This window comes from Ixodes scapularis, unplaced genomic scaffold (genome assembly GCF_016920785.2).
Source record: "Ixodes scapularis isolate PalLabHiFi unplaced genomic scaffold, ASM1692078v2 PGA_scaffold5__190_contigs__length_132052651, whole genome shotgun sequence".
Taxonomy (NCBI): Eukaryota; Metazoa; Arthropoda; class Arachnida; order Ixodida; family Ixodidae; genus Ixodes; species Ixodes scapularis.
Window position 1 is genome coordinate 101,984,819 of NW_024609880.1, and position 26,010 is coordinate 102,010,828.

Below are 26,010 nucleotides of genomic sequence, written 5' to 3' on the forward strand. Positions count from 1 at the left end.
ATGGGAACATCTGTGGCAGCAACAGCGACAGCAGTGTGCGTAAATATGTTCTGTAAATAGTTTAGAAAAATAGAACCAACCTGTTAAGTGCAGAGATGGATTATTCGGTGTCCGTTCGCAGTCGCTGCCGCCAACAATGCAAGGAAGACGAGTGTGTCCGTAACGCCGAGCAATAAGACGTTGAATATTTACAGACAGTTCTAACAGATGGCAGCCCAGGCGTAGCCGGTGGACGTACGATGCGAAACACAATGGAGCTTGGTCCCAGGCACAAGCGGCTTTGCTCCAGGAAACGTAGGCTTAAGGCGAAGAGAAGCTATCTTCAACGGCGCACGAAAGACATCAGCAGCCGGTTGTAAAATGCAGAGTTCGATTATTCGGTGTCCGTTCGGTGTAGCTGCCGCCACCAATGACCGACATTGGTGGCGACCGTCAATCATGTAATATTCTGGACTCAGCTCTTTCTTCCAGGTCCTGAATATTTTGAGCGCTTTTGTGATGGAGGCATTTGTTTCTAATTAAACACGAAAACTCCAATCGTCACACAGCATAGCGGAGTAGTGACAACTAAAGGAAACAGCGGCAGGACGTGGTCCGTGGTCTTATTTGTAGCCGTCAAGGCATACTACTCTGCTTCCATACTTTTCTTAGAGGTCAGCCATAACATTAGTTTGACAGCGAAATAAGGATGTGCTTGCACACAGCCTCATCATCTATTCGTTGATGTCTTCGTTCTCTTTAAAAGGAGCACCGTCACCTTCCTTGTACAAGCGTAAAAAAATGAAAGCCCTGCAACACCGAATTAGAGCGCAGCTCTTGAGGAGAAGGATGGAAGGGTACTGAGGGGAGGGTATACCCCTCCTCCCTCCTCTTCAAATCGTCTTCCTGCGTGAACCCTCTGACGTCACGTGACCCCCTGAGGTCACCTGACCTCAGGAGCGGTCACGTGACCTCAGGAGCGGTCACGTGACCTCAGGGGGTCAGGTGAACTGACGGGTGAGTCACGTGACCTCAGGCGTGGGTCAAGTGACCTCGGAGGGGGGTGTCACGTGACCTCGGGAGGGGGGGGAGGGGGGTCACGTGACCGCACGGTTACGCCGACGGCGACGCCGCTCAAGCCGGAAACGGGCGCCTAAGAGATGCGCTCTAAAATGAAAGCCGTTTACAACTCCCTGTAACGCCGAATTAGAGCGCAGCTCTTGAGGAGGAGGATGGAAGGGTACTGAGGGGAGGGTATAACCCCTCCTCTCTCCTCCTCACTTCCTCATCCTGCCTGCTACTCCTCCCTCCGAGCGGCGTCGGAGTGGCCGTGAAGTCACGTGACCCTCGTGACGTCGCTTAACCCTCATGACCTCACGGGGGCTATGTGATCTCACGGGGGTCACGTGACGTTACCGGGGTCATGTGACGTCACCGGGTTCATGTGACTTCACGGTTACGCCGACGGCGATGCCGCTCAAGCCGGAAATTGGTGCCTGAAAGCTGCGCTCTAAAACGGACATCAGTATTTGTTTTGTTTTTTATATCCTCAACAACCTTTCTTGCCTTAGCGCCTTTTGTACATAATTTCCAAAGTCATAAGTGGTAGTGTAGAATTCTTGGCAGCTAGGGTCAGGGGTTTGTTTCCCGCAAACAGGGCGTCCTGTGCCTCTTATCTGATACATTTTTTCACCTCCGGCACCGAGGTTATGCCTTCACGGACCACGTCACTGATTCGCTGACTGTCAGTCACGTCCATGGTCTGACCAAAGTTGATGAATTCATAAACGTCATGTTCTGTGTGGCATGATTTTCTAGACATTGTGAAGAATATTATTTGTTTGTGGTTCCATTGCTTGTTCTGAAGAACTTCCGGCGGAGGGCTTCGCACTTGAGCTGCCTTCAGGAGTTTAAGATGCTGCTTAGATGTTCGTTTTGCTTCCTCAACTTGTAAAGGGTATGTAAAAAGGATGGAAAAAACTACACAACGTCAAAGAAGTGCTACTCAAGTGTAAACGCACTGGGTAGCTCAAGCTAGTATTCGCTGCTGCTTAAATAGTTATTAAATCTTTTCTTATTCCTTAAAAAGAAAACTGAAGCTGTTTCGTATTTGAGAAAGAACACTAAATCGTCTTTATTTGGCGTCCAAGATCACGAATATCGAGATTATTTCAATTTGGTGTATGGAGACAGCAGAAAATCATTTTCAAAGTACCACTGAAGCCCCTCTTTCCCCATAGCTTGACGTCATAACCAAATAATTCACAATCTCCGCTTTCGCTCAGCTTCTGCTCTCTGTGGGACCCAGGCCTGGAATTTCTTATTAATAATTTAGAATCGATACAGAATCGCAGCGCGCGTTTTGTTTAGTCAAACTACTCTTGTTCATCTAGCGTATCCTCTATGAAGGCAACCTTGAACCTTCGGAACCTCTGTCTGCGCAGAAAAATATCGCGACTCACGCTATTTCATAAAATATATCATTATAACCCGCACCTCGAAACCAAACTTTTTTCAGAGCCATCATACGTCTCATCTCGTTCGAACCACCATACCAAAGTAGGCGTGCCACATTGTCGCAGTAACTTGTTTTTCGATACATTTATCCCAAGGACTAGTAACGAATGGAATCACCTGCCCGCCTCCATAGCAACGACTACCGACGATTTCACTTTCAGATCCGCCATTGAGTGTCATGCACTTTCTCAATAACCTGCGCTGTCTGCATTTTTCATTCTCTGTTCAATTTCTGAACTTACTACCTGTTGCTTGTTTTTATGTTTTCCACCACTTCATTCTGTAACGCCCCCTGGGCTCTGAAGGTACTGAAATACATAAATAAATAAATAAATAAAAATTATGCACGTGCACTCTTGCTATTTCAAAAAAAAAAGAAAAAAAGTCCCGACGGGTGCCAGTCCGAGTGAATATACCTGCCAAGCTTCCAATTGCACGCGCTGCCCATACAGGGACACGCGCGTGGGGGCCGAAAGATCTTCATATGATATAACGATCGGTCGGATGGTTTTTCTGTTGTTGTTGTTGTTGTTTTCCTCGCGTTTTGTTACATTTTCGAGAAAAATTAACGTGATACTCAAATCTACGACATAAAAATACACTAAAATGCACCTATAACTAGTTTATTTTTAAGAAGTTTGGGCGAGAGGCGGCGGGGGTGCTTTCAAAATTGGAAGTTCCGCCAGACCCCTGTTCTCATACGGTTCCGTTGGATCAGGCTAGGGCGTACATGTGCGCCATCTGCTTTTCTGTCCTCGAACCAACCGAGAGCCATCTTCATGTGTTTGAAATTATCTCCGACTTGAGCATGAGCGCTTGTTCAGTATTTTACGGTGAACATTAATACAATAGCGATAAGTTGGTGTATATGTTTAAAAACGCTTTTTGCTCCTTGCCTTGCAATCTGGAAACGTCTCAATGCCCCGAAGCTGCACAGACGCCACAGAGACCCTTTTTTAGCTCCCTGCAGTTTGGTCTTTGTCCTTCTGAACATCTAGTGAGTCCAATCATAAATCTGATTCTTTGTCAGGCATATGGCCAGTGGACGTGGCGAAAGCTGTGAGACAATGCGTCTCATAAATTTCCTCCCATGCTTCGTTCAGGCCGTGCTTTTCGTCAGTCCCGATCACTCTTCAAGCGAGAAGCCCCACGGGTCCAACAAGGCGGACGCGCCAGACCATCATGCTTCTTCTAAAGAATATTCTACAAGCTACGTCACCGGCAGCAACCACGTGAGCCTCGGCTGGATTCCAACGCCTACGGCGCAGCGCGCACGACGTTTTTCTACGTCACCTTTCTAGGAGATTCTGAATTCGGCTGCACGACGATTCCCGATCACTGGACGCGGCGAAAGCTGTGGGATATTGCGTCTCACAAATCGTCTCCTGCTTTTCGTTCAGGTGGGAGACAACCGTCCGGTTCTCACTTACCGTAGCAACAACGTGTGTCTTCTGCTTCTGCCGTGCCCACGATCACTGCTTGATATTTTACAGCGGAGCTGTTAGTGGTTAGGTTCCCCCAGGATATCGTGTCCGGCACAAAACAATTGTCGACACCCGTGGCCGACACGACCCACTAGTTGCCGCCGTCGCTCATTAAGGGCGGTAGCTGTCCAGATTGTTGTGTTTGCCGGCTGTCTACTTGCCGCCGTCGCTCATAGATGGCGGCAACATATCTTGGGAAGAAAAAGTACAGGAACGGAACGAGCGGCAATGTGCGCAGTAGCGTGAATGATTTCGCAACCACCACGAGGCCGCTATCAACTTTAGTTACACTGCGTCGAGCGCTTCAGACTCCCTTGCGAAAGAAGAGCATATCGCTCGCCTGGAAAGCCACCGCTGTGTGCAGAAGCTACAGCTCTGCTGCTCTTCCTTCTTTACCAGAGTGGAGAGGCTGAAAGATTTTTTTGGCACAGCGTATACGATTGTTTCGTTGACCTGTCCCCCTAATGTGGCGATTTTGAGCCAAACCCTGCGCCAACCACTGAAAAAATGCTTAATATGATACTGGAGGACGTTCGTGAACTAAAGAGTAATTTTGTCACCGTAACACAACGATTAAATGAAAGAACTAATAAGCTAACCTCATTGTATAGTAAGTTAGACGGTCTTTCGTCAAGCGTCTCTCGTTACACGCGTAAAGTTGACGAGCTTTAAATAACAGTAGACAGTCTTCTCATAAAAGTAGACGACTTGGAGAACCCAAGTAGGAAGAATAACCTGATCGTCTATTGTGTTAGCGAACCCACTGTGGAACAGCAACCACTGGAGCACATAATTGTCAATGATACCCTTGCAGGCTTACTAGAAGTACGTGACGTTGTAATTGGACGTATACATAGATTAGGAAAACGGGTCACTGGTAAATGCCGGCCAGTCACTTTTAAGCTGGTTGACGGAAGGGACAAGATTCGGATCCTAAATAACTGTAAAAAGCCGAAGAACACGGCGTACAACATCTCTGAAGACTTTTCGCTTCGTGTGCAGGAAATTCAAAAAAGCTGGGAAATCGCAAAGGAACACAAAATAAACGGGGACAAGGTTTTTTCTTTCATTCGGTAAGATACGAATCAACGGAAAGCTATTTCAATGGGGCGATACTCTGAACAAGAGAGTACCAGTTCCTGCGCAATGACGCCAGATTCCAATCAATAATCGTTCTGATCAGTCCATCTATCAAAATAACATCGTAACACAAACACAGCAATCTAATCTAAAACCGTTTTCCTTGCTGAATCTCAACGCCAGAGGCATTGTCAATAAAAGGGAAGATTTCGAAAGTCTTTTTTTTACCTGTAACCCAGACGCTACGATCGACACCGCGACGTGGTTTCACGACATTGTTCCCGACTCAGCAGTGACACCAAGTTCGCACGAAAGAGTTCGCCGAGAACTCAAAGGGAGGAGGCGTTGCGATAGTGTTAAAGGAAGGTTTAGGGTATACCATGGTTCCTCATAATACGGGTATTGAAATGGTGTGCAATATAGTTCACTTGTGTCAACTTAGCATACTCACTTGTGCATTCTATAGACCTCCTAATGCTCACATTTCTGTTTTAAAGAAATTTCACAATTTCATGTGCGAGCACAGCAAACGCTATGCTCACATTATAATGTGTGGCGACTTCAACCTGCCCTCCATAAATTGGGACTTGCTGTGTGTTTTACCTCCCCGTGTGCACTCAGAGTTATTCCTAGATACTGCTTTTTCTTGTGATTTAAAGCAGATTGTTAATAAACCGACCCGTGTCACATCGAGCTCCAGCTCAATTCTTGATCGTGTTTTTCTTTCCGATAATGTTTGTCAGAACCAATTTAAAGTGGATATATTACCAGGAATTTCGGATCACAGTTTGGTACTCCTGAAAAGTCAGGTGTTGCGCGCAACCGCGTGTGAAGTTAAAAAGCATTACCTCAATTTTATCAGTGCTCAAGATGAAAGCATCAAGATGAAAGCATCCTTGAACTAGAACGACAACTTTATTAAAATACATAACAATGATCTTACTACTGTTGACCAGCTATGGTTACACTCCAAAAATACAGTTTGTAAATGTATCCAGATGTACCTACCGAAAAAAATAAAAAGGCTAAATAATCGGAGCCCTTGGCTAACACGCGAAATACTCCATTTAAAACGTTATGAAAGACGACTTGCACGCACGTGATTCCAAACTGGGCGCAACATATTACTGTCTAAATGAAATGGTCTAAATACCATTTCTAGTATGTTAAAATGCACAGCTTTCTTTACAACAAGCTGAGAAAATTTTGGATGCATCTTGCACACAAAAAAGACTCGGTAAAAAACTAGCTCAGAACAACGTAGAAGTTACGGACCCATACCACGTTGCGACAGCATTTAATAATTTCTTCGCTTCCGTGTTCGTTCGCTCTAACGGCCGAACTACCGAGTTTCTAGGCGCTGGCATTGAAGTGCCAGACCTGGTTCATTAGCGAGGTGGGAATCTTTTCTGCTTTACTTCACTTAGACACAAAAGAAATCGACCGGACCAGACGATATCCCGAACGCATTTCTTTACAGGTATTCCGACTCGTGTGCAAAATACCTCCATAATTCTTTAAAACTTACAAAAAACAGAAGTGCCCAAAGACTGGAAAATTGGCACAGTAACACCTGTCCATAAAGCGAGTGATAATTTTCTTGTTTCTAACTATCGGCCAATATCCTTGTCGTGTACTGCAAGTAAAGTAATGAAACATTTTGCTTTTAAACACCTGAGCACCCTTTTCGAAAGCAACAACTTTTTCTTGGGCAGCCAGCACGGTTTTCGACGTGGCTTTTGTACAGTCACTCAGATACTCCACAGGAGCAACGAAATTTTGTCAATTCTGAAAGAAAGCGGACAAAGCGATGCCGATTTTTTTTTTTATTTCGAAAAAGCTTTTGATTGGGTGTCTCACCATAATTTAATGTTAAAACTTCATCATTTACTAAAAAACGACCAAATACATCTGTGGCTTGACTCCTACTTATGACATAGAAAGCAACACGTTCAAATAGACAAGACCAACTCGCCTCTAGCACCAGTCCTTTAAGGAGTCCATTTCTCTTCCTTATTTATTTAAACGACTTGGCATTCAACTCAACTGCCTGCTTCCAATCTTTTTTTTTTTTTTGTAGACGATTGCATTGCGTATTTAAATATTCAGTCAACAAGCGACCAGCTTAGTCTAAACAATTTCCTAGAAGCCGTTTCCGGATGGTGTCAATCTTGGCAAATGAGTTAAATATCCCTAAGTGCACACATATGACTATTACGTGCAAAAACAACCGCGCAGGTACAAATATAAAATTAATAATAGTGATTAGCCTAGTCACGCAGTTTAAGCAGTTAGGAATAATTATAACCTGTAATAAACATGGCACTAGCAAAACAAAGTTGGTAGCTTATACATCCCTTGTAAGATTGCTACTAGAGTACGGTGACGTTGTCTGGGACCCCCACACAAAAACCGATACCGAATCCAACGCGTACAGAGGAAAGCGCTTCGTTTTATATATCAAGCCTATGGTAGAAATTTCTCGGTGACTGAACTTCTAAATCGTTCTGGGATCCATACATTAAAATTCCGCCGCAAGCTTCATCGACTAAAGCTCCTTTTTAATACAGTCAATAACCAGACAGGACTAAAGTTTGACGACTATATGCAGTTTAACAATGCGCGACCGACTCGGAATAAACACAATAAAACTATACTGATGCCTCAATGCAGGAGAAACGCAAATCGGTTTTCTTTTCTCACGAGAACGATAACCGAATGTAACGATCTTCCGCGTGACGTGGTTGGAACAACACCCCAGGAAGTTTTGTGTCCCCTATTGCTACCTACTTGTGAGCGTAGTGTGTTTATTTTGCTTCCATTTTCTATTATCTCTTTTAGAAGAAGTTCACGGCAACACCGGGAACAACACCCCAGCTATAACAACTTTGTTTGATCTTATCGGGCAGGAGATCGAACTATAGGGGGCGCTTTATCGAGGTTGTTGTCCCCACAGCACGGTGTTTACTAACACAGCATAACAAAAAAATTGAACCTCGTCATGCACGGCCTGGACACGAGCGCTTCGCTCTGACCAATGCTGGCCTTCGAATCGTCATCTTCGATATCGCTGATCAAAAACAAACAAGAAAATTCGGTGTGTTGCCCCCACAGCTGAAGCGTGCCGCTAGAGGCGTGACTGTTTCAGATACGGTTTCAGATAAATTTCAGGATGGCTTCATGAGCAATACAATATGGCAACTTACATCAAGCGACGTTAATAGCGTGGATGCCTCTGGATTGAAAAACCGTTCACTCACGCTCACGGGAAGCCTTCTCTCTTAAGACCCCACCTTTAGTTGCTCTCTACTCTCGTTAATAAGGCAGTGGTGGTTCCTGCTTCGATAATCCGAAAAATATGGTTTCAGATCAATTTCAGTTTTCATGAGCAATACAATATGGCGACTTACATCAAACGACGTTAATAGCGTGGATCACTGATCGCTATTTTAGTAGGCTGGATCGCAGATCGGGAGCCCGTCGGTGTCGCCACCGGCGGCCATTGCTTGACACCAGGCAATACACGCAAGTCTATGGGAGAAACGTACAAAAGTAATAATATTGAAGCCTGTACGCTGTGCTCGGAGGCGAGCAATTTATGGTGCTCTGCGATCCTTATGCCGGGTGTTTGGAGGTCGAATCGGTATTTGTCAAACGCTGGGTCGCCGAATAAAAAAAATCAAACGTACCGGAGCACCTACGGCTGAGCTGGCATGCTTGCACTCGTGGGGGAGTAAACAAAGGAACTTGCCCTCAATGAGACCGTCCTCGGGGAAGCCCAGACGTTGACGAATGACAAACAAGTTCCATCTCGACAACGGCTTTCCGAGAGTGAGCGAATTCCGCGTAGCAAAGCCTTCGAGCTTGTCGTCTGCTAAACCCAACTCAACGAAACCGCCACCGACTCCGTGGTAACTCTATGTAACTCGCCTTATTGAGCTGCACTACAGCGGAGTCACTCTCGACCACAAAATATTTATTTATTAGAATTGAGAGGGCTGTCAGTTTCAATGTTTGTACGCAAGCTATTTGACGGGCTTATCGAAAAGCATCCAAAACGTTTCAGTGCCGACAACAACTTAGAAACGGGGGAAAACGGCACTTTTTCTCGTTCTTCCCATTGAGTCCCATGCATTGGCTGGTGTCAATTAACGGCCGCCAGTGGCGTCACTGGGCCCCAACTGCCGAGGCCGCGGTCCACGATCCAGCCAGTGGGGTGAAGCTCTCGGCTACTTCCGTCCGGCCGCGTATACTTATGACGATCGTCCGGTCCCGCAAACTGCTTCCGATTGCCGCGCTCCCAGCGGGTGTTGGCACTTATTATTTTATTTTAAATAAATATGATTCATATATTTAATGAAGCGAAATAAAGGTGAAGTTGTTTTGAAGGTGTGAATGGCTTTGAAGCTTGTTATCGTAACTTTCTCTTTCACTCTTTCAACGTCTCTGGGCGCGCTTTCTCTCTCCCCGAACCCGCGCCTCGCGCCTCGAGATGCGCTGGCCGCTGGCGCCGGGAAGTCGGTGGACCGTTCCCGTACGAAAATGTCAGATATGGCCCTGATATATTTTATATACGGCCAGATATGATAATATAAGCAGTCAAATAGGGCTGTATTTCGCCAGATATGGGAACTAATACGGCCGTATTTCGACATATAGGTGGGCAAATACTGCCAGATCTGGCCGTATAAGTGCGTAAATACAGGCATATATCACCATATACGCAGGCAAATATAGCCCCAGATAATGATATATGGGCCCGTTTCAGTTGTGGAAGCAACAAGTTATATGTACTCGCTGAGACACTAGTTGATTGATCTATATTGCATGAGTCTCATGTAATTGGTTAACTATTGTTAACATCCTTAAAGTGAAGTTATTCCAGGTATTTGGACCACTTAATCAATTGCTCAATTTGAAGATTGAAAGACAAATGAAATTTGGTTGTATGTTTGATGTGTGACAATATGACGTAGTGCGATCGTAACGCGACTTAATCAAACAATGGATTTTAGTCGCAGCTCTTAGGCACCCTTCCGAATTAAGCGGTGTTGCCGTCGCCCTCGGTGTAACCGCCCCGTTAAATTTAGCGAAAAATTGAATTGGTACGTTTGTCACGTGACGTCAATTTTGCCGCAAAATCTGGCAGTGAAACAATTTTTTTTTTCATATTTCCCCGCTAAATTGAGCAGGTAAACACGAACCGTTAGCTTACTCAAGATGCAAGACGCTACTTCGCCGTCCCGAATCCTTTTCCCTTCGAACGGAAGCCGTTGCGCCCGGGGTACAAAATGCAACTCTTTCAAAACCGTTCGCGCAGCATCGCATCCGTTCTTTTGCGAGCGATGGCGATTCATCGTGTGTTGAAAGTCGGAAGATGTGCTGTCCGTGGTGTCTTTTATGTGTAACTCGTTCGTAAAAAAGTTTGAAACAGTGTACACGTGATTTTAAATTTATTGGTAAACATATATATATATATATACATATTTATTTATTTGTCGACATCATGCAAAAAAAAATAGTCGCGTTTATTTTTTATTTAAAATTATAATGTGGACTATACAGCGTAAAACTGGAATCGTTTTGAGTTCAAAAACTGGACATCATAGAGCTGTATGTTCACTCGATATTGACAGCAGGGTAGATGCTACGCGTGTTTTAGGCCAATCGTGTCTCCGGTTAGGGTCACGTGACTACAGTCTAGAATCTGGTGACAAAGCAGGACATCGCACCTGCCTGGCGCCCAAGGCCACACATAGCATTCACAGCACTGTCAACCTTCGTTACAAGTGACACATCCCCTCGTTGCGGCCCCGTAAGATAAGCCTTTTGTTCGTGAAACCCCGTTTTGGCCTCTCCCTTGATCCTTTTCTCTCTCTCCCTAAGCTGAAAGCGTTGTAAAAGTTGAGTGGTCACGTGGTTTGAGGGATGACGCATTAGCCGTTCCCGATCTCGGAATGCGTTTAGCCGGACCTAGTTTGGCGTGTGAATTCTCCATCTGTGGCTGCTGCGTATGTCTGGTTCTGCAAGCGATTTCTTCAAAGAAGCCCAAGAATGTTTTCTGATCCGTTTAGTGTTCGGTTCTACAAACGACAGCTTGTGCTACATCGTGTTGAATCTTCACGGGCACCTTCACGTTTCTGTGTTCGAGTGGTGGTTTTGCCGCGGCCGTGTCGACATCTCCCTTGGATAACACCTTTCAAGTCGCGTCTCGTCAACGTAAGTGCGCTGCAACCTACTTCGTGACAATTGATCGTTTTTCCTAAATGTATTCTTCCAGATTACCTCTAGATTTAGGCCCTGTCTATCTCCTGGCAGCCGGGAGAATCATGGTGCAGAATGTTTCGGCATTAGTGCGATTGCGCTACAAGCAGAAGGTTTTGATATGCCGCCGACAAAGTTTTGACGTGTCGCCAAAAAACAACAGAAACACAGACTCTTAATTACGCGTTCCAAAATTTGACGAGCGGCTTTACGAGTCGCTTGTAGAAAGATTGTGACGATTTTGCGAAATACTGGTAAACAATGCTAAGTTACCATCCTAATCTAAACCCTGGGATGAGAATAAATCAAATAACGGACAACTCTCATTGACTCAGGCATTATATTATTATGTTTCCTAACCGGCATGTCAAGATACCTTCGCTCCTTGCAAGGGTTACCGTCTCGCGGACGGCACAAACCGATCCCCTGACGGGGGCGTCTCGGCGAACTTGCACACGGGGCCGCCGCCGACCGATCGCCGTTATCGGCGTTATGTAACGATAGGCACAGGACATCTACTCCACGAATGGGCAAAAGCGGATGCAAAGGCGTGCGCGAACGTAAACAACGGTAGAAAAGTGCCGTTGCTCGCCGCTATGAGATGCGTGCCGCTAAGTCGGTCATCCGCGGGCGTATCCCTCTCCTCCCGCTTGTACTTTCTCTAACTTGACGGACACTCTGTCTCGCGGTTCATGCCGACGAAACGATCGTCGGGATACCGGGTAATTGCTACAGCCGAGCGCAGCACAGTTTACCATTGCTTCCGCTGTGAAGGGTCGAAGAGTACAATACCAGCATGGTAAATACCGTTTTTTTTTTTCTTTTTTTTCTTCCACATTTGTTTAAAAAGAAGCCGTGAACGCTGCACGTATGCGGTTTGTGCGAGAGTGATACGCCCAGGGGGACGTTATGTAGTCTGCTAATCTTCGCGATAAGTCGGGTAATTAATTAAAAGTCATTAATTAACTTTTAATTAGTGAAAATAGACATAGTTTCAATTAGAAACTTGCTGAGTATCGTCCAAAACCCCTAAACCAGTAATTTTTAGAAAGACTGAGCGCGTGTGAAGCGCAGTAGTGCGCTGAAGTTACCACTCGTGGACCAGGTACAAGGCTGGGGCTAGATAAGAGACAGAAAAATTGCGGGGCGCCTTACCGAAACCGCTAGCCTTGTACCGGCTTCACGAGTGGTACCTTTAGTGCGCTTCTCACGCGCTGAAAGACTTTCTGAAAATGACTGATTTAGGGATTTCGCACGACGCCCCACTAGCTGCTTATTAGAACCGTATGTTTATTTTCACTAATTGAAAAGTTCATTAGTGAATTTTAATTCATTAGCCGAGTAATCGCACAGCTTAGCGCCCACGTAATGTCCCCCTTGGCGTATAACTCACCCGCAGGAACCACATAAGTGCAGCTTTCATGAATTTTTTAAGAACAAATCTGCCAGAATAGAAAAAAAAAAAAACCCTGATATGGGAGGCAGATATACCCCTATTTGGCAGACCCCGATATGGTTATATAAAAAATTGGGCAGATCTGGCTATATAAGGCTTATATAAACTGATGTGCTTGATATGGCCAGATCTGCCCAATTTTTTATATATCCATATTTGTCTTTTTTTTATATAAGTCCAGATCTGCCATTTTCGTAAGGGTTAGAACACGCGAGGGACGCGAGTCGGAGAGTTGTTTCGCTTCTGGGAGCGCGTCGCGGCGCGAGATTCGTGCCGCGTTCGTGCGCCCGCGGCTTTCTTTTCTTTTTTGTGGGAACTCGTTGTTTTTGTAATGTGGTCAAGCATGGATTTTCGTCATCACCACACCACCTGATGTGCCAAGTGGGGAAACAATGACTGTCGAGAGCCGGGATATCAATGGTTTCGAGTTCCAATGGACGTGCGGTACGCTCTTTTGGTCTTCTCTTGCTTAGTTTCTGATTAGATGTTTGCAACAAAACCTAACTGTCGCAGTGGTAGTGAGTATTAATTGTTTGATTCTGGCAATAGCTACGATGGTTTCCAATCACAAAACCAAATCCTGTCATTGTTCAGGGTTGCTCGTCACTCGCCGCGAGGAATATGTCATTGTCAAATTACTGGAGACTTCTGTGTCATATCAAGATCGAGCACATATGCTCACTTTAAAAGATGGGAATCTTTTTGCTGTGAGCTGTTTATTTGGCATTGTTGTCGGCGATTCACGCGTCTGTTCGCGAGGAGTGAAAATGAGCCTAAATATGTTTCGATTAACTGAGCGATGGAGCGATCCGCTCTGGTTTCCCGTTTCGTTTAGCAGTGACGCACTCCTAAATTTAAGTGATAATATTAAAAACGAATGCAGGTTCTCGATGAAGACTCACTACCAAAGAGCTGAGCTGTTTTTTTTTACCTCATTGCTTAGTTTCCTTTAGTTGCAAGACACTGTCGCCGGTCTTTACTTATATGCTTACTTATATAATCAAATTCGAAATGATTGTCAAATTTAGTGTGGATGCATTTAAGTCAAAGAGAAGAAAAATAGAGGAGACACGAGTTTTTAGTGTCGCAGTGTTGAACTCCAAGTACCGTTTTTCGAAAGGAGGCGCAGAAAATGCTCGCTGTTTTCATATGGCCCTATCAGGCACGTAATGACCAATCAAGCAATTCAACTTTTTTTTCTAGGCTCCACGCCTGTGGCTGGACGGCGTAAGGCTTGTGAGTACACGCCAAGAAGCTCGAAAAGGATCACGAACCTAGAGATTTTATGTAAATTTAGCGAAGTGTTTTTGCAAGGACGCATATCACTTTCGTCGCATGTAACCTTAACGCTTTATCCTGTTCTGTTCATTTCTTTGATTCGTGTGTGCAAAACAGTGAGAAATTTCGTCTGTATTTTCTACTGTCTTTTGAATAAAAATGAACGCAAAAGGACAAGCATTGCATATTTTTTTGTGTGTGTGTCACTTTCGTTGCTTTGCTAGGCTTCTGCTGCTTTGCTGCTGGTCTCGCTTTTCAGTGCTGGCTTGTGTGCGTTTCAACGCACATTGCCCAGCACTGAAATGCGAAAACCAGCCGCAAAGCAGCAGAAGCCTAGTAAAGCAACGCGCAAACCAAAAAAAAAAAGAAAAAAGTTACAATATATTTATAATTTTAAATCTAGGTGGCGCAAGCTACCACCCATCCACCCAAACGCAATGGCGCTCCCGTGCAGTTTCGGTTTTGGTTTCGCTGTGCCGCCTTGTTGATTTTAGTACAGCCACCAGATACCAGGGGATTCAAAAGGCGCTGCCGCCTCCCAGGGTTTCCCAATTTGCGTTCCATGGGCGGTATAGGAAGTTGCACTCCTCTGATCCAGCCTACTACAATAGAGATCAGTGGCGTGGATACCTAAATTGGGTTGTGTGTATGTTTATACAGCCTAGAACTTGGTCTGCCTCACAGGGGCGACGAGTCTCCCAGCTGTAGATGAGAAATTTAGCCAGTGCGGTACAGCCGCTAGCCTGGGGTCTTTAACGTGCACCACGCAGTAGTGATACACGACCGCACGCCGGTTACGATGCTCATCCAGATCGATACGGGCAGGGGTGGGGCTCGAGCCCAGGATCCCTGGGTTCTGCAGTGCGAGCTTTCGCTCCACGTGCTCCGAGCTGGTGTGCGCCAGAGCCGTTTATGCTGAGAGAGTTTGGCCGATGGGCGGAGCTTGTTGGCCGCTAGAACAAGCGGATTTCGCGATAACACAATATGGCGTTACTTCTTTGTTTTGTTCATTCCTGAGAAATCGCGTAGAGTTCCTATGAGTCAGAGCCACAATATGGCGGACGGAAGTAGTCATCCCCCGGTTGTCAGACTACGCTGCTGTGGTTGTCAGACTGTCAAAATCTCCTTAAGAAGGCCAAACTCTCTCAGTATAAACGGCTCTGGTGTGCGCTAGACCACTCGGCCACCGATCCCCCCCGCGGATACCTCTGGATTGAAAACCCGTTGACTCACGCTCACCTGAAGCCTTCTCTCTGAAAACCCCACCTGTAGTTGCTCTCGACTCTCGTTAATAAGGCACTGTTGGTTCTGTAGTGTATCGCGAGTAAGACCAAGCTGCAGCCGTTAGTCGCTCGACTCGTTCGTTTTAATCATGGCTCCCGACTGACCGAGACCCGTGCTCTTTCAAACCGCGCGCTCTCAGCACGCGGGGACCGCGCGCTTCCCAACATGTCCCGCCATCTGCTATAGCATAAGCAGATACATCACATCTTCCCCTCACTTGGCTGTGATCCCGTATCTTGTGGGCGGTCTTCGCTCCCGCGTTCCTGCCCGGATGGGCATAGCCACAGGTTCGGACAGTTCGTTGCCTTCCGCACTTATCGCGTCAGCTGGTGCCTCTTCGGCCTGAACGTCCAAGCCCCAGGCTGCTGATGGTGTATCACTCGACCGACGTGCAGCTAATAGCCTTGGTCGTATGTGGCCCATGTGCCGTCGAACTAGTCCGTCTTCTGTCTGGATTATCCATGACCGCGAACCCAGGCGCTCTGTAATGACCCCCGACATCCAAGTTCGTCCACTTGGGAACTTTAGCACCCATACGGATTGTCCCACCATAAACTGGCGTGGATTTTCGGTTGTCGCTTGTACCTCGTCCTTGGGTACGCGTATCAGTCTCTCAAGTGGAGATGGCAACTCTCGTCCAAACATCATCCAAGCTGGTGTCTTGCCTGTCGCCGTGTGCACTGTGGTATGTTGCTTGTAAAGGAACCGTGGTAGAAAACACTTGAATTCCTCCCTTCCTCTTTTAGCAAGTGCCTGCTTTAGCTGCTGCACCATCCGTTCCGCTTGACCGTTTGTTGCGGGGTGGTACGGCGCACTTGTGACCGGCAAAACTCCATTTAGGCGGTAAAATGTCTTTATCTCATTGGAAACAAAAGCCGATCCATTATCCGATACCACTTTTCGTGGTACACCAAACGTCGCAAAAACGTTGCGTAACTCGCAGATAACGGATGCTGAGGTCATACTCGAAATAGCACGTACTTCAAGCCACTTAGTGAACGCATCCACAATGACCAGGAACACCTTTCCGTCCACCGGTCCCGCAAGGTTCACATGAAGCGTGTCCCACGGAGTCGAAGGTCTTTCCCATGTTGGGCTGCTTCCTTTGGGTATCGCCTTCTGGTGTCGCTGACACGTGTCGCACTGGGCCACACAGGACTCAATCTCCTTGTCGATCCCCGGCCACCAGAGGTAACTTCGGGCGCACGCCTTCATGGCGACCACTCCCCTATGTCGTGCATGTACCAAGGCTAACGCCTCTGGTCTCATAGAGGTGGGAATTACGATGCGCGATCTCCAGATTAGGCAACCTCGGTGTATGGATAGTTCCGTGGACTTCATCTTGTAGGCTGTGAAACGCTCGCCAGCTAGCTTCTTGACCTCTCCACTCTTGACTGCTTGTAGAACTTCAGCAAGCGTGGGGTCCACAGCAGTCTGGTCTGCAAGGTCTTTAGCTGTCATGGGAGGCTTAGTCAATGCTTCCAGCATAAGAACGTCCCCTGGTGGTCGCGGTTCATCTTCACTTTCTCTCAATGGCAGTCTGCTCAACGCGTCTGCGTTTTGGTTGTGTTTTCCTGCTCTGTAGACGAGTTCGTAGTCGTATGCAGCTACTTTCACACACCATCGTGTCATGCGCGGTGACAGAACAGCTGGCACTGGAGCTTTCGGACCCATAATCCCAAGCAAAGGCTGATGGTCGGTGGTTACTGTCACGTGACGTCCGGCAAGATATCGGTGGAAACGTTGCATGGCAAACACAATCGCAAGTCCTTCTCGATCCAATTGCGAATAGTTCTTTTCCGCTTCTCCCAAGGTTCTCGAGGTAAACATGATGGGAGCTTCGTTTCCGTCTTTGTCTAGCTGCGCTAAAACCGCTCCAACGCCATACGGTGACGCGTCGCATGATACCACCAAGCCTTTCTTCTCGTCATAATGTGCTAAAACCGTTTCCTGGGTAATGGCTTCTTTCAATTGTTGAAAGGCTTCCCGGTGCTTTTTGTCCCATTTCCAGGGAGCGTCTTTTTCGAGGAGAGCGTAGAGCTCCTTTGCAATGGTTGCCCGATTTGCTATAAATCGGTCATAGAATGCCAACAGCCCGAGAAACGACTGCAAAGTTGTGCGATTAGTTGGCTCAGGCATCTCCTTGATGGCTTTGAGCTTATCGTCGGTAGCATGAATACCTGCCGCATCAATGATGTGTCCGAGGTACCGCACTCGATCAACTGCAAAACGACACTTTTCCCTTTTGAGACGAAGGCCGGCTTGGGAAAGTCGTGATAGTACCGTACTGAGCCTTTCCAGATGTTGCGATGGTGTTGATCCGCTGATAATTACGTCGTCTAAGTATATTCCGATTCCAGGAATTCCTGCTAGCACTGTCTCCATAAATCGTTGAAAAATCGCCGGAGCTGCTGAAATACCGAAAGGCATCCTCTTGACCCTAAAAAGTCCCTTTGTGGTGTTGATGGTCAACACGTTTGCAGTCTCAGCAGTCAGGCTCAGTTGTTGATAGGCCTGAGTGAGATCCAGAGTTGAAAACACTGATCCGCCCTGGAGATTCGCTAGTATCTCGGAAATCGTACGCATTGGGTACACCGCTGTCCTTGCTTCTTTATTTACCGTGCTACGGTAATCTCCACACAACCTGATAGTGCCATCTTTCTTCCGTACGACTACGACTGGCGTGGCCCACTCCGAGTGTTGAGTTGGTTCGAGGATGCCCTGATTTTGGAGCATCTGAATTTCGGCTTCCACTGCTGTCCGCATCGCGAACGGCACCGGTCGTGCCTTGAGAAAATGTGGCTTGGCATCTTCTTTCAACTCCAGGTGCACAGGTGGGCCATTGTGTCCGGTGATCTTGCAGTCGAAAACGTTGTCGTGTGTGCTTAGAACCCTTGCAACGTTGTCGTTGGCACCCACGTTGTGTATTCCGCTCACTCGGATTCTTAGTGCGCTGAACCAGTTCCTTCCTAGCAGGTTGCAGCCCCTTCCTTGCGTCACTAACAGAGGTAGTACGTAGTCCTTGGACTTGTGTCGTACCTGGACATCGGCTGTGCCGAGCACTTCCACTCCTTCGCCTGACCAGGTGTGTAGGGTCACATCTTCTTGGTCTAGCCTCGGAGGGTGTTTTGGCCACATCTGACGATATGTTTCCTCACTGATGATGGTGCAGGCCGCTCCCGAGTCCACCTCAAAATCCATGACTCGATTTTCAATCTTGAGCTTGATCATGAACTTGGGTGATGCACTTGATGCTCGCACAGCATTAAGCTCGTATAGATCTGCCGAAGTCCCAGGGGAATCATCCTCGGTTTCAGATGCATAATCTTCTTTTTCAATGATATGTGTGGAGCGCGGGTATTTCTTGAGTCCTGTCCTCGCGAAGCAAGCCTTTTCAAAATGTGGCCCGTTTTGTGACAGAAGTTACATCGCGCGTTACGGAATCGGCAGGAAGCAGCTGAATGTTGTTCCTGGCACCTGTAACATCTGGTCGATTCGGATGTTCTCTTTTCCTTGATGTCTCCTTTTTTAAGTGGTGTCTTCTCTTTCCGGATTTCGTGAATTTCGGACTTCTCTGCTTTCAGATCCTTTTGATGCTGTGCGGCGCTCTCTGTCCGCAGCGCCATGCCGTGCGCCTTCTGAAAGGTCAGGCTTACTTCTGCAAACAGTCGCTGTTGTAAATGTTCGTCGCGCAGGCCGCACACAAAACGATCCCTCAACATTACCTCGAGAGGCAGCAACGTTGGGTTCAGCTCTGGCTGTCGAGCAGGAGATTGTGCTTCGCCTGCGGAACCTGCGTTGCTGGTGCTAGCTGCGACCGCCGCTGGGGTTGCCGTCAGAACTCCGAAATTGCAGTCGGCAGAAAGCTTCTTTAAAGCTGCGACATAGCTCGATATCGACTCGCCCACCTGCTGGTCTCTTCGCTGAAATCTCGTCCTGCTGAAAAGCTCCGACGGCCGCGGGTCGTAGTGTTTCTTCAATGTCGCCATGAGCTCGTCGAAACTGACCTCACCAGGAGTCTTTGGTGCCACGAGCGCTCGTACCACTTCGTAAGTTTTTGCTCCGCAAAGGGTCAGCAGTAAAGCCCTCTTCTTTGTAGGCTCCAGCACTCCGTTTGCTTCGCAGTAGAATCCAAGTCGCTCTGCCCAAGACGGCCACGCTGTTCCATCAAATTCTTCCAGCTTGCCCTGGATAGCCATCGTTCACTCGCCCTTGTGGTGTCCGTTCACCGACCTCGTCGCCAAAAATGTAGTGTATCGCGAGTAAGACCAAGCTGCAGCCGTTAGTCGCTCGACTCGTTCGTTTTAATCATGGCTCCCGACTGACCGAGACCCGTGCTCTTTCAAACCGCGCGCTCTCAGCACGCGGGGACCGCGCGTTTCCCAACATGTCCCGCCATCTGCTTTAGCATAAGCAGATACATCACAGGTTCCTGCTTCGATTATCCGAAAAATATGGTTTCAGATCAATTTCAGAATCGTTGTATGAGCAATACAATATGGCGACTTACATCAAACGAAGTTAATAGCGTGGATGCATCTGGATTGAAAAACCGTCCACTCACGCTCACGGGAAGCCTTCTCTCTGAAGACCCCACCTTTAGTTGCTCTCTACTCTCGTTAATAAGGCAGTGTTGGTTCCTGCTTCGATAATCCGAAAAATATTGTTTCAGATCAATTTCAGAATGGTTTTATGAGCAATACAATGTGGCGACTTACATCAAACGAAGTTAATAGCGTGGATGCATCCGGATTGAAAAACCGTTCACTCACCCTCACGGGAAGCCTTCTCCTGAAGACCCCACCTTTCAGGGGGAGGAAGGTGCCGCCGCTTTCAATGCACCCTCCTCAGAATTTACGGCGCTCCGTGGGGGCCGCCATGTTAAAACTTGATACCAGTGTTGCTGCATCTGTAGGTCATCTTTAAGTTAGAGCTGACGGAGAAAATCTGGCCACGGCGCAACGCCGATGTACGCTGGAAGCTAGAGCCGGTTTGCTTTCGTAGTTTTTGTTTGGTCGGAGAAAATCTAGCAACAACGCACGTTCAACATGGCGCCGGTATTGCTTCGGCAGCTTCGGTTTGACCACGTTTGACGCGGTTTTCGAGCACATGTAGCGAAGACGTGACCGGAGAAGTGCCCCTTGGTGGTCCCGGAAGACGGAAAGTATCATTCGTAATCGTCGTGTTTGCTTTGAAAGCGAAGGTAGTCACAGGGTCCACGAGTGCGCAATTACAAGCCAAGGTTCACGACAGCGCTCCGTTGACTTCGGCGATCTCGTTCTGTTTGGTGTATTAGCCCCGAGAAGTACGCGTGGCGCCCCCTTACGGCGAGCCGGGGTGACGTCACGGCGAGGAGAGAATTTTTCCCCGACTCGCCTCGCTCGCCCTGTGGAGGCTGTGACGACGCTAGCTGACGGCGCGCTTGTTTCTATTTAATTTTTTTTTTGCATGTTTTTCGTGATAAGTGTAAATTTTTATATCTGTCTTTATTGAGGTATGGCCTGTAGCTACAGGCGAAACTTCAACCAACATTTTAAGCATGGTTGACAGGGCAGGCAACGCATGAATCACAGCTGGTATATGAAAATAAAGAAATATGGCCACAATTGCTGGAGCACCACTATAGATTTACATCTCGCACAATAAATTCTGCTGACAGTTTGAATGAATTGGTAGGTTATGTACACTATTTTTTTTTTTTGTATCTCTGTTTTCAAACAAGATCGCCGAAGCAGAAAAGCTGCACGCTGCTCGAGCAACATGCTAGATACGGTCTGGGCCATGGGGAGAGAATCCTAAGTAAGACAGCCCAAGTGCAGGAGCAAAGTAAAAAAACAAGGAACATTTATTATATACATTGCTCGCATTTGATTTTTGCTGGATTCCGATAGTATTTCAATGGACTATACGGGTGATATCTGTGGACTTGTTTATATCAACCCTCAAGTAATGTATAACAAACGTAAGCGAAGGTGTCTAGCTCGTTATTAGTCCCTTAAGCCCTAAAATTGAGATTTTACTTAAATCGAATTGTCCTGAAGCTAAAATACCAAAAGCTTTTTTCACGCAGACTGTCGCCCTTCACAGGTTCCACATTTTCTGCTACTAGTGCTGGACAGACGTTCGAATGCTTTCTTTTACTTCTGTTTTCCTCTGTTGTCAGAGAGTCCAGCTGTAGGAAGTTTGAAGGCTGAGGAAGCTTTTGGGGGACCTGCAGCAGTGTCTCTTTTAATTGGAAATGACAATTTTTCCAGACGAAACGGTGTACTTTCCGAATACCCAAGGCTGGAATAAAGAATGTCAGGAAAAAGTATAAACATTCCATATTGCGGCACGATTGCTGTGCATATTTTGGGCAGTTCAACACATCATACAGGCAACTGGGGGCAATTCAACCGCTTTTGCTGCTATCATACAAACTAATTTCCAGCAGTTGTGCGTCTTCTAAGAAATATGCTTGCATACGTGTATAAACTATATAATTAATTCACGAAGAAGCTACATTTATGTAAAACAACCCTGTTCCACGAGCACTTTCAAGATCATCAGACGCACGGCCTTTAAAACATCTGCGAACCAGCGCATGCAGAGTGGCAGCGCAGAGTCAGGGTCGCGAGCTAATTTGCCGACCACCAAAAGGCCCATGATATCAATGCCACTTCAGCTGCCTTGAAAGCGGGATGTAATATCGTCCCAATTCATGAACATGCAAGGAACAGAATTCCAGCGTCTGAAACACTTGCGCCACCGCTTCACCGACCCCTCGCAAGAATGCCTTGTGTTGTGTGGACGGACGGGGAGGTTCATCGGCGGAATGGCCTCCGCCGATAGCTTTCGGGATTTGTAACCCAATTTTAAAGGAAAAAGGGACAAGCAGGCTTCTAAAATGTACGGAAGCACGTCAGTATCGGCCTAACTCAACGTCTTGTACATCGGGTAAACGAAGTCCAGCTCCTCGAAGAGCTTGCGGCACACAACGCCAAACCAGGAAACCGGTGCTGGGAAGCGAGCCGATGCGAGATCGCGGAGCGGAGTCCTCCGCCTGACGTCACGGTACACCTCACCCAATCAGGGCGCGGCGACCGCAGCGACGCTTGTGTTCGCTCTCGGGGCTAATAGAGATAGGTTTGGTGCAACACGGCGATGGCGGCAAAGAGTTGAAACGTTCGTGGTGTGTGGTGCGGTGCTTGGAGGTAGAAGCCCATACTAACACGAAGCGCAAATTGGTTATTGTGGGGTTGAAATTCAGCGGTTTCAGTCCCGTCGTCGTCAGCTGATCCGGTCCAGCTGGTCCGGGAGGACGCAGTGAGCGCTTTTAAAAGTAAATCTTCCTTCGTTCCGTTTCAAAATGTGGAAGATTCTCGACGCATACCGTGAGTAAAAAGCTGCGGGCGTTTTCAACAAAATTACGTAGTTTTAATTGAACAATGGACTCCGGATTGTTGTCCTAGACCTGCCGTTTTTATGCTTCGTGTTGTTGGCGTTTGCACAGCGACGCACACCGCCTGAGGAGATGATTCGGTCCTGCAAACGACCGGTCATACAGAACCGATATTTTCTTGTAAATCTCGTTTGAGTTTGTTGCGCTCGTCATGTGGTGTGAATAAATTAGGGGCCAGTGTTGCCAGATGGTCCTACCAAAAAACCGCCAAACGGCCGGGGGATATAGCCCAAATATAGCCAAACCCCTAAACAAAAAATAGCCCAAAAGAGCCAAACACAAATACATCGTTTTTTTTTTTTTTTGCCGACATTTCACATTTTTAGTTATCAAACGATTCGCACTCTTTCGCGTACATGACATCACTAGTGAACTTCTCGAAAAAAGCCTCACACGGTTCGAAATCAGTGCAGCAGCATTTACCGTCGAGACATTCTCCAGCGTGTCAATGCCCATCCGATTCCGCAGATCGGTCTTCGTAAGAGTCACTTGGCTGAACACGCGTTCATCAGCTGCGTTTGACATAGGCAGTGTCAACATAGCGAGTGCAACATTGGACAACATGCATCGGGAACAGTAGGTTTCCAGCGCGATCAGTCTCACTCGACATACGAATCCAGAACTTAGAAACTGTCTCTTCCTGTAGCTCTTTCAGTTTCATTTGCAAGAGACGGTACTCTGACTCTACTGAGCTGACGTCGGCTGATCGAACCAGGCTCGAAAAGGCGTTAGAAAAATCATGAAACGGCAGGTTCTCCATTGAGCTTCCCCGCAGAAGATGGAGGTTCTCAAGAACGCTCAAATTTGAAGGGAATCGCTTTAGAACTGATTTAACACATTCCACAAGAAACTGCCTACATCGCTCTAACAACCCAGTCTTAACATCCTCAGAGAGAGTGGACTTTTCTAGACAATCCCGAAACACTCTGCCCATGTCACAGGCTCTAACATCCATGATGTGCGCTTCCCACCCAGTTCGATCCGGGCGACGCATGATTGGGCAAGACGACACGCAACATCAGACACTTCACAAACGACAGCAAGTCACTGTACAACTTCGACGGGTCCGGATTCTCGCTCTGAAACAATTTGTTCATGCGGTCAAACTCATCAATGATGGGGCTGAGGAACTTCACCAGCAGCAGGTTAAGGTCATCATTGAACATGTCGCTAAGCACTTTAGCTGTATAGCAGCGCTCTGTTGTTCTTGCAAACTCAAAATGAGTCTTCAATTCTACCCATTGGTCAAGGACCGTTCGAATGGCGCCTGCAATACTAAGCCACCGCGTGCCAGACAGCCCGACCAACTTCTTGGGCCTGTCACCAGAATTGATGGCAGCGAACACAGCGTGATACTCCTGCTGCCGTTTAGGCGAGTGCGCGAACCAGTTGAAGCATTCACGTACAAGAAAATCAACTTGTGTGGGCAAAACAGAAACCACTTCGTTGCACGCAAGGCGCAACGAGTGACAAACGCACCTAACACTGTTAACTTCCTTCATGCGAGTGAACAGGCTGTTGTTTCGCCCACACATAACACTAGCGCCGTCAGTGCCAATGCCAACGCAATCTTCTAGAGCGAGGTCACAGGATGAAAGAAACGTACTTAAACTCGAAAATAACCCTCCCAACGTCTAGTCGTAAATAGGCACAAGGCCCAAGAATGACGTGCAAAAAGAGTTTGTTTTCCTAGAATAGTGCCTCGACACGACAGCGAGTTCCTTAGTGGCAGACACATCTGTGCTCTCGTCAAGTAGAAAAGAGTACTTGCACGCCTTGGTACCTTGGTACCTTGGTAATGAGCTATGTGCATTTCGTGCGGCCCATAGACAGGGCAGCCGCAGTCACAGAGTCCTTGAAGCAGTCCTTCAGCAAGGGAGTCAGATGGTCTGCAGTCATGATCGAGCTGTGGACGGCAACATGGGCAGCCAGGCGGAGCTCGACTTTCTTGACTTGGCGATTTGCTTGCTGGCTCTGGGTACGGGGCTCCAACTGAACGAAGCTATCCAGTGGTCCAGGTCGAATGGCTACTGCTGCAAGCTGCATGTTTCTTTGATATTTTGCCCTGGTTTTGTGGGCTTTCAGGTGACCGTAGCTCGACCTTGCATACGCGACAATACGCCATGTCTCCACACGATGACTGCATCAGCCAATCTGCACACATAATAGAAATATTCTACCACACATCAACCTAATTTCAACCAAATGTAAGCTCAATAATGAGGCAAAAGCAAGCAATGGACACATACGATGAAATACACGAATGATTATCATGGCACACATACCTTTGAAATCTGGGTCTCTCTCCCATTTTTCCTTGTAGGACCTTGAGTACTTCGCCCATTTGCCCATAGCTGACGCAGACGTTGTGACAAAATAACGATCTGCATCTGGCCTCGATGTGCTGGCAGCCTTATATAGCCAGGAGACTCACTCCATCCCAAAGGGATCATTCGGGATGTATAGGAATGCGCTGTGTAGTGTAGACCGACCTTATAACCAAACGAGCTTCAAATAATATCTACATAGTTTCCTTTGAATTTCTTTTGTCCACCAGATGAACGCAGTCCAACCTTACGGAAAGAGGTGGCGGCGGTAGGTGGATGATTCACCCATGAAACCTAAACCAATTAGAGTTATTATAAACCCAAGTGAGACAGCTTTTTTAGGAAGATAAGAGACAATGGTCCAAAAAGCTGCTAAAAGTGGTTTTTCGGAGGAAAAAAAAAGGTTTTATGAAATACAAAATACACAAAGACAGCTTTATTGAGAAGCCCTGGAGGGGATATGATCATACAGTAAAAGAACAGAATAAAGCAGAACAGTAAGAACACTGGGAGTTTCAAACTAGAAACCCCAATATATCTAAGATCCTTACCAATATACCACCCGTCTCTTTTTCTTTGTGAGAGTCCTCCATTCCAGTTCACGCTATTTCTGATTGTGTTGTTCTCGTTTGGGGTGGGTGATTACTGGCGCGGACTTCACATTTTTACGACCTTGGGTGCTTTCTCACAATAGGCACCGAAGCAACATTTGGAGAGTTCAGTCTAGGTAGGTCCGGGTAGAAGACAAGCTACCGGGCCTCCAGTGCGCTATGGGCTGTGGGGAGATCGCTTCAACTCTGCAAGCATTGCGTCTCTGCGCATTGTGAAAACCTTGAAGCCTTTAAAAGTTTGAAGCCTTTCTCTTTCCTCCCTCTCCTCTCGACTGCCCGAAAGAGAAAA

At 47.1% G+C, this 26,010-nt stretch overlaps 1 protein-coding gene across 1 annotated transcript; it reads right to left on the reverse strand.

The window, feature by feature from the left end:
• Nucleotides 1-23,727: 23,727 nt before the first annotated feature.
• Nucleotides 23,728-25,135, reverse strand: LOC120844894. Its single transcript, XM_040216890.3, has 2 exons — nt 25,069-25,135; nt 23,728-24,356 (listed from the first exon to the last, which is right to left on the reverse strand). The coding sequence occupies exons 1-2, from the start codon at nt 25,133-25,135 to the stop codon at nt 23,728-23,730; spliced, it is 696 nt and encodes a 231-aa protein (XP_040072824.1).
• Between the last annotated feature and the right edge of the window lie 875 nt (nt 25,136-26,010).

Excerpts from the sequence above, each read along its gene's own strand:
- LOC120844894 (XM_040216890.3), bottom strand. The coding sequence starts at position 25,135 with ATGGGCAAATGGGCGAAGTACTCAAGGTCCTACAAGGAAAAATGGGAG. Across the intron at positions 24,357-25,068 it reads GAGAGACCCAGATTTCAAAG|AAGATTGCGTTGGCATTGGC; the intron begins GTATGTGTGCCA and ends ACCTCGCTCTAG.